Genomic DNA, 17,947 nt, shown 5'->3' with positions numbered 1-17,947 from the left:
CGGCGCGGCTCCTCAGCACCGCCTGGCGCGGCTCCCGCGGCGGCCGCACCGGAGCGCGGGGACAAGACGCGGGGGCTCGGGAGGCTTCCCGGCCGGACGCGGGGAAGCGCTGACGCGCCTTGGAGGGACCGGGAGGCGCTGGCGGCGGCCGAGCGGCGCAGGCCCGGCGGGGCTGGGACACTCCGGGCCCGGGGGCGCTGGGCGCGGCCCCCCCTGGGCCCGCGGCCGGCAGGGGGCGTACGGAGGGGAGAGGGGGGGGGGAGGGTGGGGGGAGGCCATCGATGGGGGCGGCCGCTCTGCGCTCGGCTGCTCCGCCCTGCCGCTCGGCTCTGGATTAGCGCAACTGGCGACGTGGGACGGCCCGGCCCGGCCCCGCGCCCGCCGCCGGCTCCGGGAGCGGCACCCGACCCGCACCGGGAGCTGCACCGGGCAGGCCGCCGACGGGACGAGGAGCCCGAGAGCGGCGGCACTCTTTGCGACAGCCCCACCAGCGCGACGCGGTGAGGGGCGGCTGCGTAGGGAGCGCCCCGGTGGGCGGCGATGGCGCTGAGGGCGCGGGCGCTGTACGACTTCAGATCGGAGAACCCGGGTGAGATCTCGCTGCGGGAGCACGAGGTGCTGAGCCTGTGCAGCGAGCAGGACATCGAGGGGTGGCTGGAGGGCGTCAACAGCCGCGGGGACCGCGGGCTCTTCCCCGCTTCTTATGTACAGGTGATCCGCGCCCCCGCCGCCGAGCCGCCGCCGCCCGCCCGCTACGCAAACGTCCCCGTCGGCGGATTCGAGCCGCTGCCGCCCCCCGCCGCCTTCAAGCCGGCGGCGCAGCAGCCCCCGCCCGAGCCCTTCCCGCCGCCCCCCGCCGGGTATCCCTTTCCGCCCTACGGCGGCTCCTACCAGCCCAGCCAGGGCAGCGATGACGACTGGGACGACGACTGGGACGACAGCTCCACGGTGGCCGACGAGCCGGGCGCCCTGGGCAGCTCCTACCCCGACTACGAGGCGGCGGGTGGCGGCGCCCCGGGCCGGTACCGCCTGTCTACCCGCTCCGAGCCATCCCTGGGCCCCCGCGGCGCGGGGCACCCACCGGGACACCCGCACCCCCCCGGCGGCGGCGGCGCCGCCAAGAGCTCGGCCACGGTGAGCCGCAATCTCAATCGCTTCTCCACCTTCGTCAAGTCCGGCGGAGAGGCCTTCGTGCTGGGCGAGGCGTCGGGCTTCGTGAAGGACGGGGACAAGCTGTGCGTAGTGCTGGGCCCCAGGGGCCCCGAGTGGCAAGAGAACCCGTACCCCTTCCAGTGCTCCATCGAGGACCCCACCAAACAGACCAAATTCAAGGGCATGAAGAGCTACATTGCCTACAAGCTGGTGCCCAGCCATACCGGGCAGCAGGTGCACCGCCGCTACAAGCACTTTGACTGGCTCTATGGGCGCCTGGCTGAGAAGTTCCCTGTCATCTCCGTGCCACACTTGCCAGAGAAGCAGGCCACTGGCCGCTTTGAGGAGGACTTCATCTCCAAACGTCGCAAAGGCCTGGCCTGGTGGATGGACCACATGTGCAGCCACCCTGTGCTCGCTCAGTGTGATGCCTTCCAGCACTTCCTTACCTGTCCCAGCACGGATGAGAAGGCCTGGAAACAAGGCAAGCGCAAGGCTGAAAAGGATGAGATGGTGGGTGCCAACTTTTTTCTGACCATCAGTGTCCCCACAGGCCCTGGGGCCAGCCTGGACTTGCAGGAGGTAGAAAGCCAGGTGGATGGCTTTAAAGCCTTCACCAAGAAGATGGATGAGAGTGCCCTGCAACTTAATCACACGGCCAACGAGTTTGCCCGCAAACAAGTCACTGGTTTCAAGAAGGAATACCAGAAGGTGGGGCACTCCTTCAAGTGCCTCAGTCAGGCATTTGAGCTGGACCAGCAAGCCTTTTCAGCTGGCCTCAACCAAGCCATAGCCTTCACTGCAGAAGCCTATGATGCCATCGGGGACCTCTTTGCAGATCAGCCCCGGCAGGACCTAGATCCTGTGATGGATTTGTTAGCGTTGTATCAGGGGCATTTGGCCAACTTTCCAGACATCATCCATGTGCAGAAAGGTAAGACCCTTTTGTGTTTTTAAAACAATTTAACCTTTTTTTTTTTTTTTATAATTTAACTTTTATGTACCAGTGACATGCAACCGATATAGGAACCAGTGCCTAAATTTGCCTTGTGTCTGGCTTGCTGGCTTTGTGTTCAATCTTCCTGTGTTTGCTTAGGTAAACTCTCTCTAGAAATACAAAAAACACATCAATGAGAATTTTTATTATGTACCAAAGGCCTAAACATAGTTGGGAGTTTTGTTGATCAGAAGTTGCTGTGTTCGGCTGCATATCTCTCAGAGTAACCACGTTGAACTAAACTGCCTATATATTAAAAATTATTGGGCTTGTTTACAAGCTGGAAATCAAGTGGTGTGCCAACATCTATTACTCTGAGGTATGTGAGGTATCTTGAATCTTTTTCTATTAGGTACTGAATATGAAGTAACATGATGATGCAGGTACTCCTCTGATTGGCCACTCTGTTCAAGGTGCACACGGAAGTGTGTGTTTTGCAGCATCAGTCTGATGAGATGTGTAAGGCTGCTGGGGCATCTTTGTTCAGCCAAGTGTCCTGTGGTGTTTGTGAAATAGTAATGGTCAGCTACAGTGTTCTTAGTTGTTCAACCTTCACCCTTATTATCATGAGCAGATGCTGGTCACCTGTTATCCTTTCAGCATCTTTCTAGCTGAAACACGCTGCCCAGGTTCGGATTGCTAATTGTAAGGTGCTTTGTGACCTGTCAGAAAGAAAGAAATTCAAAAATGAAAAAAAATCTGCTGTATAACTAATGACACATGTCCAGAGAAACAGAAGTTTGAAGTACTGTATATGAGGAGATGCTGCTGTTAAGTTATTGATAGTCATACATTCTTTACCATTGCAAGTAGGTAAGTCCATCATTAATTCTTTTTTTTTGTTATCTTCCTTACCTGTAGTTTTCAACTCAAAGTTCAGGAGGGTGTAGGCCTTTCAGTTATAACATCAAGGCCAATAAAACATCACATATGCTCTGCAGAAATGGTTATCCATAAGTTACCCAAGAAAATGCATGAGTTTTGTAGAAAATTATTTTGGAGATTAAATCCCAAGTGAATTGTCACCCAGAGCAAATCAGTCTTTTTGTCCTTACATGAAATTTCCAGGAGTTTTGCATCTAAAACAGTACACTAAGTTTGGTAAAAAGAGTTGGAAAAGTTTTTTCAACAGAGCAGAAAGAGAGCTGTCTAGAGGTGTGCATAGCTGGGAACATCTGAGGAAAGAGATTTGCTACAAAGTGCACAATTTGTTGTTATTTAAGAAAATAAGCTTTTCATAAAAATTGTATGCATCAAAGTCTGATTTCCATTATGCTGTCAAATATCAAAAATTGTGAGTGTAAACTTGAACAATCTTAATTTTATTTTGAAGAGGAAAGAGAGGTGTGAAGGTTAGCATTTGAGGATTTTCTTTGCTAGCTGCTGTGGTATTGTGTTTTGATAACAGCTTTCAAATATTTTAGATTTGGAGAGATGAGTGGCCTTGGCAATGCCTCCTGTTTGGGAGCAGAGCATGTTAAAGTGAGTTGTTATCTAAAAGGATTATCTGTAAGCTTCTGGAAAAAATAAAGGGACAGATACTTGTATTAGATGTGAAAATCCAGCATACTGTATATACTATTTAAATAAAATATCCTCAGGCTTTAAGGTTATATGGAGGTCTTCACTGAAGTATTTTTGGAAACAAGCCTTTGAAGAGAGGACTGGGAATTATAAGATATGTGCTGAAACCATCCTTATTTCTTTTGTAGTTCTATTTGAATTTACGCTTACCGGTAAATTGTACTTTGCTGAACTGCTGAAGGTTCATGTAAATAACTAGAGCAGTGCATGAGCATGAAGTATGTAGAGTTGATTTTGGGCTAGGCACTGTCCTGGAGCGGATTGGAGAAATGTCCAGCTCCCCTGCATGCAGCTGTTAATGCTCCGGCACCTCTGAGCTAGCACTGTGTTCGCAGTATCATCCATGGCACACAGTAGTCATAGGAATATGGCAGGGGCTTCAGAGGGCGGTCTCTTGAGTGTACGTGGCCATGACAGGAACAGAGTTGTATGAGTTGTGTGGTTTTTGTTGTTTCTGTTACCAGACAGCAAACTAGACAAAAACCGAGAGTAATGTTTTGTGCTCCATATTGCTGGTTTATTACTGTTAAAGGGTACTATTAAGAAGGTACAGCTTTTCAATGCCAATTTGTAAACTTCAGATGAAAATATGAACTGTTTGGTGTTCTTGCAACATAAAGGCTTTGTTTTAAATTTACTGTCTGGGATAGTTGCCAATTTTGAGAAATAATATTGTCCCTATAGACTACACAAATATCTGTTTGTATAGTCAATAGCTATGAAACTGTGTTTGTGATAAGGAGTCATATGAAAAATAGGGTTGATATGTCTTTCTTCAAGGGTTTTATTTTCTAGTGAACAAGCTCATTAAGCAGTAAAATTGCACCAAAGTGGCCTTAAAAGTTGCAGAAGCAGCAGCCTGACTGATACATTGTATAAATGGCCATGCCTTTAAAACTATGAAGCCTGAAATTAGAAGCAGTGCTCTTTTTTTGCTACATAATGCAAATATATTACTTACTTCTGATAAAACCTAAGATGATATTCCCTTGGATCTACAGCAAAGGCAGGTGTACCAAAGCTTGCCTGTGTCTGTGCATAGAGCTGGAGGACTATGAGTGTGAGAATGATCAACTCCCAACCCTCCCAGCTCAAGCTGGATCCCTGCAAATCTATGAGGCCTGATAGGATTCATCCAAGAATGCTCAGAGGGTGGGGTGATATCATTATGAAGCTCCTCTCATTGATTTTTGAGCAGTCTTGGAAATCCTAAGAGGTCCCAGCTGACTGGAAGCTGGCAAACGTTGTCCCAGTTCTAAAGAAGAGCAAGAAGGAGGACCCCTTCCACAGGCCTGTCAGTCTGATGTCAGTGCCTGGTGAAGTTCTGAAGAACCTTATTCTGAGAGGTGTTGAAAAACACCTGAAAGACAATGCAGTCCTTGGTCACATCCAGCACAGCTTCATGAGAGTAAAATCCTGCTTATTGAGTCTTCCTGTTTTTATAACAAGGTAATCCACTAAGTTGATCAAGGGAAACCAACTGGTGTGATCTTTTTGGATTTCACTAAAGCTTCCGTTGCTCTCTCTCACTGTATCCTGGACAAAATGTCCAGCTCACAGCTGGACAAACACACCATGGGATGGATGAGAGCTGGCTCATGGGCTGGGCACAAAGGGTTCCAGTGCATGGGGTGGTATCAGACTGGGGACCTGTCACTGGGGGGTTCCACAGGGCTCTATCATCAGGCCTGTGCTCTTTGACGTCTTCATACATGACCTGGACTAAGGATGAAGAGGAATAGTAAGTTTGCTGATTATCCTAAACGTAGAGGAGCTGCTGACTCCCTTGAGGGCAGAGAGACCATAAAAAATTAGATGGGCAATCACAAACCATATGAAGTTTAACAAAGGGAAGTGCCAAGTTCTGCACCTGGCATGGGGCAGCCCTGGATGTACAGACGGGCTGGGGAACGAGAGGCTGGGCAGCAGTGCCATGGAAAGGGCCCTGGGGCTCTGGTCCACGGCAAGCTGAACATGAGCCAGCAGTGCCCTGGCAGCCAGGAGGGCCAAGCGTGTCCTGGGGGCATCAGGGACAGCATCAGCAGCCAGGCAAGGGAGGGGATTGTCCTGCTCTGCTCTGCCCTGGGGCAGCCTCACCTCCAGTGCTGGGGACACTCCTGGGTGCCACAGTATCAGACATTAAACTACTGGAGAACATCCAGAGGAGGGCCATGAGGATGTTGAAGGTTCTGGAGGGCAAGCCTGATGAGGAATAACTGAGATCACTTGGTCTGTTCAGCCTGGAGGAGACTGAGGGAACTCATTGTAGCTTGCAACTTCCTTGTGAGATGAAGAGGAGGGGCAGGCACTGATCTCTGTGTGGTTGATGACATGACCCAAGGGAATGGCCTGAAGTTGTGTCAGTTGAGGTCGAGGCTGAATATTAGGAAAAGGTTGTTCACCCGGATGGTTTTTGGGCACTAGAACAGGCTCCTGTTTTGGAGATTTCCATTTGGACAATTCCCTCAGGCACCTGGTGTGACTCTTGGCATGTCCTTTGTAGGGCTGAGTTGAACCCAGTGATACCCTGGGTCTCTTCCTACTTGGCATAATCTGTGATTCTGTAATTTTAACTGTCTTGCCCTGTTATGCCTTTGCTGTACTGCAGTTAGCTGAAGAGCTGCTGAATATGATTTCTGAGTGCAATTTGTGCTATGGACTGAGAACTCTGCATGTCTGAGGTTTTGTTTAAAAACTTTCTGCAACTTATGCAAAAAGAGCCACAGAGATAAAAGTTCCCCTATATGTGGGCTTTTTCTTTTTCTCTAGAATTATGAACCAAAGCCATGTAAGCCTTGCCATTGCTTTGTCTGCATCTAACCAAGAAAATGTGTTAACTGTTGTGCTTTTAATTGTTTTGGGATTCAGGTCTTTCTGTCTTCTATGCTGAGGACATCATATGTCATCTGATTTGTGTAATTTGTGTAAAACACATGTACCAACGGACTGTGGAAATATTTTCAACCTGTTAGCTATCTTACTAATATTGTTAATTGATATTTTATGAAATGGCAATAGCTTCAATAGGAGATTTTACAGGATTCCTTTTCTTTCATCTTGAGTTCCTAGAGTTTAAGTAATTTTCTGCAGGAAGAGTTAATGTTCCGGCTACAGAAGAGACAGACAAAGTATTTGAACATTTCTGTACCACATGCCAGTCGAGGATCAACAGGTCAATGCTTTGAGACCTTTCGTGGTGTCTTGTGCACCCTAGTCTGGGTCTCGGATTCATTCGAATGAGTCTTACAGCAAAGAATGTGCCAAGTTGGAAACCCCACATTTCCATCTGGAAATACTTGGTTTGAGAGTCCCACTGAGGCTGGTATAGAACATATCAGTATCAAGGCATACATCCCTTACAATGACTTCTGTTCTATAGGTCTTATTTGGAAAATTAAGTGATTAGGGAGAACCAGTGCCTGGATAGGGTAGACAATGGGAGAGTGGTGTCTCAAGCTTCTAAATATCCCAATACTTTCGTGCATCTAGCCCTGAGCTCCTTGTAGGTAAATACTTCTGATGTGCATGCATGAAAAGATACTTGGGCATGTATGTGGGGTTTTTGGAATGGAAGGTACCTATTAGACAGAAACACTTGTACACAGTTTTCTTTAGCCTCTGCCGAAACATTTGCAGAAGAGGGATATAAAGTTCCAGAGGTGCAAAACACTAAGCTGCATTTATCATTTTCTATTGCAGAACTGGTGTATGGTTCAAGAAATACTGGTTCCGTTTTTTTAATTTTGAGAAGCAAAGCAGCTTCCCATTTGTAATGGATAATACCCTCTCTTTTATGCATTTAAGGTCTACTTGGGGAAATTCCCTAGGCATTCTTGGTGAAATAATTTCTACGTATTAATTGCTAAAGCTTTGCTCAACTTGATGCAATCTTCCTACTTCTGTACAACAGAAATGCTCGCTGCAGGCCCATGCAAGTTCAGAAAATTTGTGCACTTGTGGGAATTGGAGACAGTGTATGCTAGTGTCCTAGCTCATTCTTGTCTGGCTCTCTTGTCTTCATATTTGCTTTGTGAGGGTTGAGAAGTTGGCAGAGTTTTGGATATCTTTCTTTCAAGTTTTGTTTTAGGAATTACTATAATTGGCCTCTTGCAATTCATGAACATGGAGGAAGTACTGACTAACATGCTGTTTCATCTGTGCTTTCCAGATTTCTTCTCTCTTAACATTATGATGTTCTTGTTTGAGAAATTTCTGGCTATGGTTTTTACTAAAGAGACCTGAAAAAGTGGTCTAAATGTTTCCTGAGATACAGGCAATTCCATTTCCTTTGCATGCCAGGATTTAAGAGAATTATTTTTAAAAAATACTTGAATGACTTACTGTTTTCTGATCACTGTTTGTGAAAAGTAAAATAAAGCAAATAGTCTTATTTACCTGAAGCAAACTTAATTCTAGACATAGGCTTTAAAGAATGCACTTGCTGTGTTTTTAGAATATTTACAAATATTACATATATGTTTTTATATTATTTACAAGACTGTAGGTAAAAAAATCTATCTAGATGGAATTGCATCAAAATTTAAAGCACTAGAAAATCCAAACAGCACTGAAACCTGGAACTCTCTAACATTTTCAGCTTCCCCCCTCTCCCTCCTCCCGCCATGGAGAACTGGTATTGGAATTAATGAATAAATCAGACTGGTTAATATTGGCACCTAAAACTTTATATCACAGTATAAAAGCAGTGCTTTTCTCTTATGCTTGCTTCCTAAGCTCTTAAATTTGTTGTGCAGACAGGGTTTTTCTCATCACTGTTTTTCCTATTATCCACCTTGTAGGGTTTTTTCCTCCTCTGTCCCTCAGATGAATACACTTTGCATGGGCTTCAACTCAGGTAGCTGCTGGGTAAGAGCTAGGCATGCAATCCTAGCCAGATGACCCTTGCAGCAGTAAAAGGAGATGGGTGTTTCATCTGTGTAAGAGCTTTGGTGAGAAAGGATGCTCCTGGATAACTTCTTTTTTTTGCCATGTCAGCCTCCTCATAGCTGTCACATGATGATGTAACACTGTCTGCTTGCTGCCGCATTACCCAATATTGTCTCACAATATTTGAATGTAACCTTAAGGAAATGGAGCTAAAATGTGAAAGAATCGTCACATTTAGAAACTGTATAAAATTACAGCTGCCTTAGTTTGTGTGTAGTCAGAGTCAGAGGACAGGAGTAATATTGAGCAATGCCTTTGCTTGAAGAAAATTAAAACAGTAAGAGGGGGGAAAAAAAGGACTGCTATGCCCTGTCTATATGAAAGATAAATTGGTCTTTTTAATGTATGATTAATTTTCCTTTTCCACTCCCTTACAATCTCTGTTGCTTTTTAAGGGAGCAAGATTCATGCTGTTGTGATGGGTTATTTTCCTGTTACCTTCTGAAACTGGTCTGGTATCATACGCTTTCAGTAACAGAGACAATTCATGGCTAATAACACACAAGTGGGTTGTTTTTTTCAAAACCTGCTGGTATCAGAGGAAGACTATAGCTGTTTCTTCTATGGGAGAGACTACATGCATTACTGCACACCAGAAGGTCTGTCCAGTCTACCCTGCTAGTCCTAACTGGAGAAGTTTTGATTGGAACTCACACTTGTAGGTTTTACTACAGGCAGTGTATATTTATTTAAATACAAATCTTCATCACAGATCATAGAAAATGTCCCAATACTATGTGCTCACCACAAGTAGTAAGGCTTTATTCACTGGGAAGACTCAGTGAGCAACGAGCGAGTAGTACAACAGTGTAGACATTGAAGAATTAAAAATTATACTGTAGAAAGAGGAATTCTACTTCAAAACCAAAGTAATGCCTTTTAAAAGACATATGGAGAATCTCTAGAGAGGGCTGGTTCTTCTGAAGCCCTGGGTGCTCCTGGTTTGGCTGATAGGGCTTCTATCCAAATATGGGAGACAAGAATTGGCAGACTGAAAATGGAAAGAAGCTCCCAGAGCTCTTCCAGTTTTTTGTTAGCACATTATCAAAACCAAACAAGTTGCCTAACTTTTTTAGTTTGTAAGTCACCTTTAGAACCTTTAGAACAAGGACATGTTTCAGCCTTTCCAGCATCTTTCCATGACTTCATTGTTAGACTTTGTTTGAGCAGTTAAAATGCCAAGTCAGTAAGCGCTGACTGTGTAAACTTAGCCAGTTGGCATCTTATGTATTTTAAATTTCCTGGTTCAAATAACACAGAATTTAAAAATTTTAATTGAAAAAAATGTGAAATTACATTTGGCTGAGTTCCCAAACACGAGCCTTATCAGCAGACTAGAGCAAACAAATGGCACATGCTTTCTTATGCGGTCTTGTTTGTATCTTTCATAAAAGCCATGAGGACTTAAATAAAATGGAAAAAAACCCCAAACAACCCACCAACATTTAAACAATCTGTTCAGTTCTTGCCAGTGGCTTTGGGTTGTTATTGTAGCAGAACAGGAGGAAGTGTGATGTTTTCAGCCTTTGTTTTAAGTAGGTACACATAATGGGTGGACAGCTTCTGTAATCATGGTGAACTGAGCTGTGCTTTTATGCCTGCATGCAGTTCATTAACAATGTGAAAAGCAGGTTCATCCTGTGATTCGGAGTTTACATTTCTTTGTTTTCCCCTAGTAAAAGCTACTTACTATTCTGTACTATTCTGATTTTTTAGAGTGTTTGTGATTTTGAATCTTTATATGCATGAATAGCTATGCTGCCTATAACTAGCAGTATACTAAAGAAACTTTTCTTTTAAATAATGTAAGTATAGCATTATATTAAAATTTTCACATGTTCTGCTTTTGTATTATTTAACATATTTTAATGGGTTACATTAATGATGGCTTACCTTGTATGTTTTTTTCTGCTACAGAAATTCTACTTATTTTTGTTTATACAGAGAAACTGCAGAAAATGCAGTTTTTCAAACAATAAAACTTCTTTTTGTTCTTGCCGAGAAACATTCAGAAATCTAAGAGAGGGCAGTTAAAGGGTACTAGGATATCAAAAACCAGTATCTGCATTTCATTTATATCTTGACTCTTTTATATGAATTTATGTTAAACTGCCTATACATGTTTTATTTGCTCATCTTATGACAGTAATGGAGTTAAACAGATGATAGTGGACAAGCAAACACTGTAAGTTGTAGTTTTTCTTTGCTTCCCTTTTAGTCTTAACAGAAAACAACATCCAAAAGTAGGTGTTTCATTGTGCCCCAATAAAGCAGTGATGTAAGAGTCAATGGAACTTGAATTTATACTTACTTGTCTCAGTAATAGTTGGATGTTGATACACAGTGTTACCTGGTTCCCCTGTCCATCCACTTCCCATGAATCTTACACAAATTTTTTTTGTAACAAGGAAAGAAGTCAGCATTTAATGTAATAGTGCTCACATCCATTTTGGAGAGGAGGAGAAGGAGGAGACATTTCTGCTCATTCGTTGTTAACTATTTCTACTGAAAATTAATTTATTTTATCCATGGACAGCATAATTTCTGATGGTTGTTGTCTTGAAGTCTGCAGTATGAACAGAGCTTTTACAAAAGCTGTTAAAACTCTGGAGCACCTTTCTAACATAAAGTGCTTGTTCCTAGCATCCTAATTAGGAAAAATTCACAAAACCTGTGACAACTGAATTGTAATAGACCAACTCCAATTCTGGAAAAGCAGAGTAGTTCTGTATTAGAAAGCTTGTTGATGCCCTAGTTAGATGTAAACTAATGAGAAGTACTAAAAATGACTGAAAGGTTTCATCTTGGTACTTCTGCAAATTCCAATTGCCTAGGTTTTCAAGTGTGGTCCTAAAAAACATGACTGCCTTTCTAATGGGCAAATGTATTGTGTTTCTGGTGACCAGTCTAGTTTATGTTTCACTCTTTTTGGTCCCCCTAGTCTGCACTGCCAGCTGAAACCACACCAAAGAAAAAGTCTTTTGAATGGTACGTGTGAATGCCAAAAAGTACAGAATGCCTTAGAACTGGGCAAACCCAGCATTAGTTGGCATTTGCCTCTCAGGCTGTGGTGCAAAATGTTATGTTTGTGATAACAGACAGCTGTACACATAGTTTAACTGGATTTTACAGTCAGTTTAAACATGCTTTAGTGTCTAAAATGCGGTCATTTGTTTGCTTAGAAGACTGCTAGTGTACAATGCATCAGAAGATAACAGTTTTAACATCTCTGCATTCAACATTTGAATGGAAAATATTAATCACATTTTACACACTTTTTCTATGTGGCTACCTAGCATTATGTTTTGTTGGGTTTTAAAAAATGTTATTAATGGCATTATGTGGGGCAGTAGATGCATTAAAATGATAATTCTGTGGTGTTTCTTTCATTTATTAGACCATGTTGCTCTCATTTTCTGTTATCAACTCCTCCAAAAGCAAGCTATGGCATCTGCTCACATAGCAGTGTGGTGTACCATGGCCCAGCAAAACATTGGTACTTTAGGTGCTACACACCAAGGCTCATAGATTCCTCTGGGGTACTCTGGACTGAAAAGCACATTGACAGTTAGAGATTTAAATATTTTTTTAGTAGTGTGATCATTTTACACTCTCTGAACATGCACAGGTATGATTACAGTCCCTGTAGATTTGGGTAAATAAATCACCTTTTCCTCTGTGTACACGAACTGACAAATGCATGCTTAATGAGTCTAATCAGATCTTAATAATCATACTATTTAAAATTAAAAAAGATATTAGTTAGACTACCAGTCACACTGGTAGTTTTGAAGAAATGACATTTTACACTGTGTATTCTAGCATCATTGTTAATTTGGTTTATGTTAATTAGATGAATTTACAAGTTAAGACCATCAGATGAGGTTACAGCTAATTAATGTCCTGAAATATCTAGCAAAGACTGTGTGAGCTGTTGAGTTGTGTAAATTAGGAAGCAACTTGATTTTTAACTGAAGAATGTGTTTTTTAGTGCCAGCTTTCAATAAGCTTTGCAGCAGGGTAACTGAAAGAGCAAATAATTATGTCTGATTTTAATAATTCTGTAGTCAGTGTTGATCTAGATGTCAGCAGAGTGCTGTAATTTATAAACCTAAATTTACAGGATAGTACTATGCTGTTCTGGGCTTTTTTTGAGCAATGGGCAACAATAAAAGCAAAGGGAAAACAAAGATCACTTCTTCAACTATTGGTAGGCTGCAGGTTCTAAAAGCATTATAGCCATTTTCATGTATCTACAAAACCCTCTATAATACTAAAGTAATTGCAGTTTGATGCATTTGAGTTTTATATTTTTGACATTTCACTATGCAAAAGAGAATGTTGTTAAAGTGTTTTTGTGCCCTAAAGGAGAATGTCATCTTTTAAATGCAAAGACTGGGTTTGAAAACTATTGTCTTGGCACTTAGCAAAAGAAAGTGGCAGAATTTTGCCTTTGGTATTGAAAATCACTTGCTTCTTTTGGTGTAAAACTGTAATACTAGACTTTTTTAAAAGCAACTCATTCCAATATTAATAACTGTAATGGTACTTTTCCCCTGTCTTCTGGTTTTAATTTCAGGCAAATTCCTATTATGCTCCTTTCCATTATAAATCTTGGCCAGAAAATGTAAAGAATTTGCAGAATCTCAGTGTAGGCTTCTTTTGTTAATCAGTGTTCAGAGCATTCTTAAGAAAATAATCTGTCAGTGAGGCAAAATCTGTTCTGTTACTATTTCACTTTCGATTGAGAAGAAGTTTGGGGATTTTTTCAGAGTTGGATTTCACACTATGTGTTATCTCATTGTTGTGGTTTGAGCATAGCTGGAAGCTAGGCACTGAGCAATTGCTCACTCAACCCTTTCCTCTCTCTCCCCCCACCTTAACCCCAGTGGAATGGGGAGGAGACTCGAAGTAAAATTTGTATGTTGAGATAAGAACAGTTTAGTAATTGATACTAAAGTAAAATGCAATAATAATGGTAATTAATAATAATGACAATAAAAAGGAAACAAACAGGTGATGTACAATGCAGTTGCTCAGCGCTCACTGACTGCCAGACCCCCTCTCAAACCCAGATCTGCTGTGCTTCTGGGTAACCCCCCCAGTTTATATCCTGGGCATGGCTTCTGTGGAATGGAATGTTCCTTTGGTCAGTTCCAATCACTTGCCCAACTAATGTCCAGTTTTCTTTTGTGCACCTCTTCACTGGCAGAACATGGACTAGGAGGCAGAAAAGGAAATCCTTGACTCGGAAACATGCCATAGCAAAAACCCAAACATCAGTGTGTTATCAACACCATTCTCACTCGGAATCTAAGACACAGCACTGTAACAGTAGTGAGAAGACACTAACTCTACCCTAGCTGAAAACAGGACACTCCTAAAATGCTTCTGCAATTCCCCTTGTGTTGGAGCTAATGATTGTGTAACCTAGAGCTGACCCGGATCACATAGCTAAGCCAATGATAGAGCTAAGGCATCATCTCTCTCCCCAGGCCACTTGCATTCTTTTATTGGATTAGTCATTTGAGACATCTTGTAACAACATCTTTGCTAGATCTGGAGTAAGAGGGACAACAACGTAGACCAACTTGCTCTGGCAGCACTCTGCTGGATTATAAATAATATTGTTTCCACGTGAGCTACCTAGGGTTTGCTTTTTCACATCTTTAAGCAAAGATCTCTAGTTAAATGATTTCATCATTAAGTAAGGAAAAAGAAAATGTTTCTAGTCACATTATCTGCTTCTACATCTTTTTATGAAAGTAGCATCATTAATATGTTTATTTCCTTTTCCATTAGAGACGGTTTCTTAGATTTCTTGTAAGAAAAGTAAAGCTAAGGGAGTTGTTTGACAAGTTCAAAGCTCTCTCTTCATTAAAGTGCTTTGAAGGACACATTATGCATCCTATTAGAGTATTTAATATGCTGGACATATGAATGGTGTGGAAACTATGTTGTTTTACCTTCTAGTAAGTACTGCACTAAATGTTATTTTATAGCGTGCTGGTAATGGAAAGATGAAATATTAATTGCATAGATAAGTTTATTGGCACAAGATTTCTGAGATACAGCTGCTGAGAGATCATTTAAAAATGTGTTTGCTCTGTTTTAGTGTAATTTATCACTGTGAAAGAGATACTTTAATAGCTGCAATGATAAAGGCATTACAATCATGGGGTATAAAAACATAACCTGCTGGCTCTTACAAGTGGGTGAGTTTTCAAGTTGAATATTTTGAAGTGAGATACTGAAGGCTTTGATATATTGCTGACTTAATGCATTCTTGAGATTGACAGTGGATTTCAGACCCCAGTAAATTCAGCTGGTGCTTAACACTGCTTCAGATGCTGTATTTAACAGTGTTGAACTGATGCTTCTTTGTGTTTCATCCATGTGCAGCATTACTGTATGCAGTTAAATTGCTGCTGCTACAGCAATGTACTGTTTGTGTTTTTTAAGAATGGAGCAAGCCCTGCCATGAAACAGATGTCATTGTGGTAAACACTGTGCAAACAGAGAGCAAAAAAAGGGGTCCTGCCCTGAAGAATTCTTTGTGTGGATTAGTAGCTTTGGACACAGCTGATGTTTCACTCCTATCTGTTGCATGCAGCACTTGAGAGCTGATGTTTGGGTGTTTTGAGAAGAGGTGGAAAGGGAAAGATGATACATCCTTTGCAGGTATCACTGCTCTTTGGGTTCTGATTGCATGGGCTTGTAGGCACAGGACAAGCCTGCCTTCCTAAGGAGCCTAAGGAATTGAGTGAAAAGCAGTCTGGATTGCAATCTGCAAGAAAGGAACCCCAAAACTTCTGCCTTCTGGCCACGCTGAGGCTGCAGCTTGGACTTGGAGATGCATTTACATCAGCGTGGGTTCACAGGAGTACGCGTGTACTAACTGTATGGAGGGAAATTGAGTATATGTATCCAAACCCATCCTTATCTGACACATCACACAATCTCAAAATATTTGTTACTGGAATAAAACTGCAGATGATGTGAAAATAGATTGCTTGACCCAAACCGAAGTGCTTTTGGGTTCGGGATATTTTCTTTTCCTGAATGTGTTCAACTCCTTCTACCTCATAGCAATCTCATATTTGCATGAGTAGCTTACTGTCTCAATACACTTATTTTTTCCTCATAACTCCTTAGCACCCATTTAAGTTGCTGCTAGTACACTGTTTTATGGCTTGAAATTACTTATTTCTATTGAGAACTCTGCATTGTTCCTGTTTTCTTGGCTTCTAGCACAATACACTAGCACTAATTTTGCTAGCATGAGTGTTCCTTGTTGAATGTGTTTGTATCATCTTGTGCTGTCTACTTTCATATTTCAAAACAAGAACTGAAATCTGAATCTCTTTTAAACCCCTAGCTGCAGTGAGTATAGGAGTCTGTTTACTGTAAGGATTTGGGCAGTGACAAACAGCATTCATATAAGCTTTTCCCCCCCTTTAAGAACAGAAATAGATGTGGCACAGTTTTTTTGCATCATTTTTACTCCAGGCCCTCTTCACTTATTGAAAGCTAGTCCCTTTCACTGGGAAGTGACTCCTGACAGAAGGTCTTCAAATGCATGAGCAAGATTGAACAGAATCTGTACATATGGATCTGGAAAAAAGCCCAAGAATTTATTTTTATGTATTCCATCCCTCTGGGAACAGTGCAGTGGTATATATTTATCCCAGGCATGTACTCTGCAGGAGGCTTCCTTGAGGTAATATGCATTGGGAGGTGACTCCTTCTGTTTCTTCTTCCTTAAATAAGTTTTAGTCTTTTCTCTGACTGCTGTGATTCAGCCCTCTTTTCTTTTAAATACGTCTTCCTTTTTTTTGTTGTCCAAACCAATACTAGGTATTCACATAATTAAAATCAGAAGCCAGGATCAATCTCTGCAGGTGTACTTGTAGGCCAGTGGGCCTTGCTCCCAGCAGTGTCGCACCCCAGGTGGCAGCAGGAGCTGTGAGGTGCCAGAGTGGGCGCTGAGTGGGGTGGATCAGTTGGTGAGGGTGGAGCTGGGGGAGCTGATGGTCTGCAGCCTGGCTGCAGCAGGTCCAGAGTTGTGAGCTGGGAGTCCGTAAAGGTTACCATCACCTACTGAGGCATTTCTGCACAAGAACCCTTCTCTTCACGAGGGATATACACAAGGGGCTGCTCTCCACTCCCCAATTCCCTGTCTTCTGTTCACTGTAGGATGAATCACTGAACCTTCCACATGGAGAAATCTCTATTCCCTCTCAGGGTCTTGCTCACATAGATCAAAGTACAAGAAGTGTAGATTATGGAAAGGTGTTTGGAGAAAAATGGGCAATTTTTTGTTACTTAAACTGCTTTCAAAGCCATGAAAACTAATGAGTTTTGTTACTTTGGATTTGCTAAGCTAAGTCTTGCAAATGTCAGTAGATGCTGAACAGCTTAAAAATGACATTTTAAAACAAATAATTTCTTCTTAGAGAAAAGGACGTGGTTTTAGGTGGTTTTCTCTGTGTTTAGGGAGAATTCTTTGACTGTCCTCAAATAAGATAATATTATCCCTCTATAGAGTTATTTTAAGATTAATTATATTACTAATTCTCAGGTATAACTAAAAGTTTAATTTAAAGGCGTTAAAAAAAAAACAAGCAATAAAGTACAGCTTTATACTAAAGCATATGTATGAGCTTTGTCATATATTGCTGACATCTGGTTAAAGTCTGTCCAGGTTTTAAAAGTAATTCCACTACAGGGCCTGTATGATCCACGTGCATTAATAGAGCAGTGTTAGTGATTGCACCGTACTTTCCCCACTGGATTGCTTCACTAATTATAAATCTTTCTCTTTTATTTTTGATAGCAAAAAATACATAATATATCTTGTCTGGAGAGCAGTTGTGTTTGGTAGGGTATGTTTTTTATTGATGTAAAATAATCTGAAGATTATACATGCTTCATAGCATGCTTACGCTTTCAGCTGCTGATGCTGTGAATTTCAGTATTTCTTTTTCAGTTTGGTCATTTTAGAAATAACATCTAAAGCTGTTTCCCACATCACAACTGAAGAATTGTCATGTTTATTTAACCAGCTACATCTGGCTTCCAGTAAGTCCCAAATTTCAGTTTTTCACAGCTGTGCATAGATTCCTGTCATGCCCACAGAGCACAGAAAAAATTTTGCTAAGCCTAAATTTGTTGAAAGAAGTGTTCCTCTTGTAGGAGAAGGGACTAAGTGTTTTTCAAATCATACCCTACCTCACAGATTTCTTATTCCTTAGAGGACAACATACA

At 42.2% G+C, this 17,947-nt stretch overlaps 1 protein-coding gene across 3 annotated transcripts in view; it reads left to right on the top strand.

The window, feature by feature from the left end:
* Positions 1-515: 515 nt before the first annotated feature.
* Positions 516-17,947, top strand: part of SNX18 (sorting nexin 18) — a 98,286-nt gene continuing 80,854 nt past the window's right edge. For all 3 annotated transcript variants that reach the window (XM_058043442.1, XM_058043443.1, XM_058043441.1), the window contains exon 1: positions 516-2,086. In XM_058043442.1, coding sequence (XP_057899425.1) covers positions 541-2,086 — 1,546 coding nt within the window. In that variant the 5' untranslated portion in view covers positions 516-540. The remainder of the gene's footprint in view (positions 2,087-17,947) is intronic.

Source organism: Melospiza georgiana, chromosome Z (assembly GCF_028018845.1).
Source record: "Melospiza georgiana isolate bMelGeo1 chromosome Z, bMelGeo1.pri, whole genome shotgun sequence".
NCBI classification, from domain to species: Eukaryota; Metazoa; Chordata; class Aves; order Passeriformes; family Passerellidae; genus Melospiza; species Melospiza georgiana.
The sequence above is the reverse complement of the archived record's forward strand: the minus strand, read 5'-3'. Positions and strand labels throughout refer to the sequence as shown.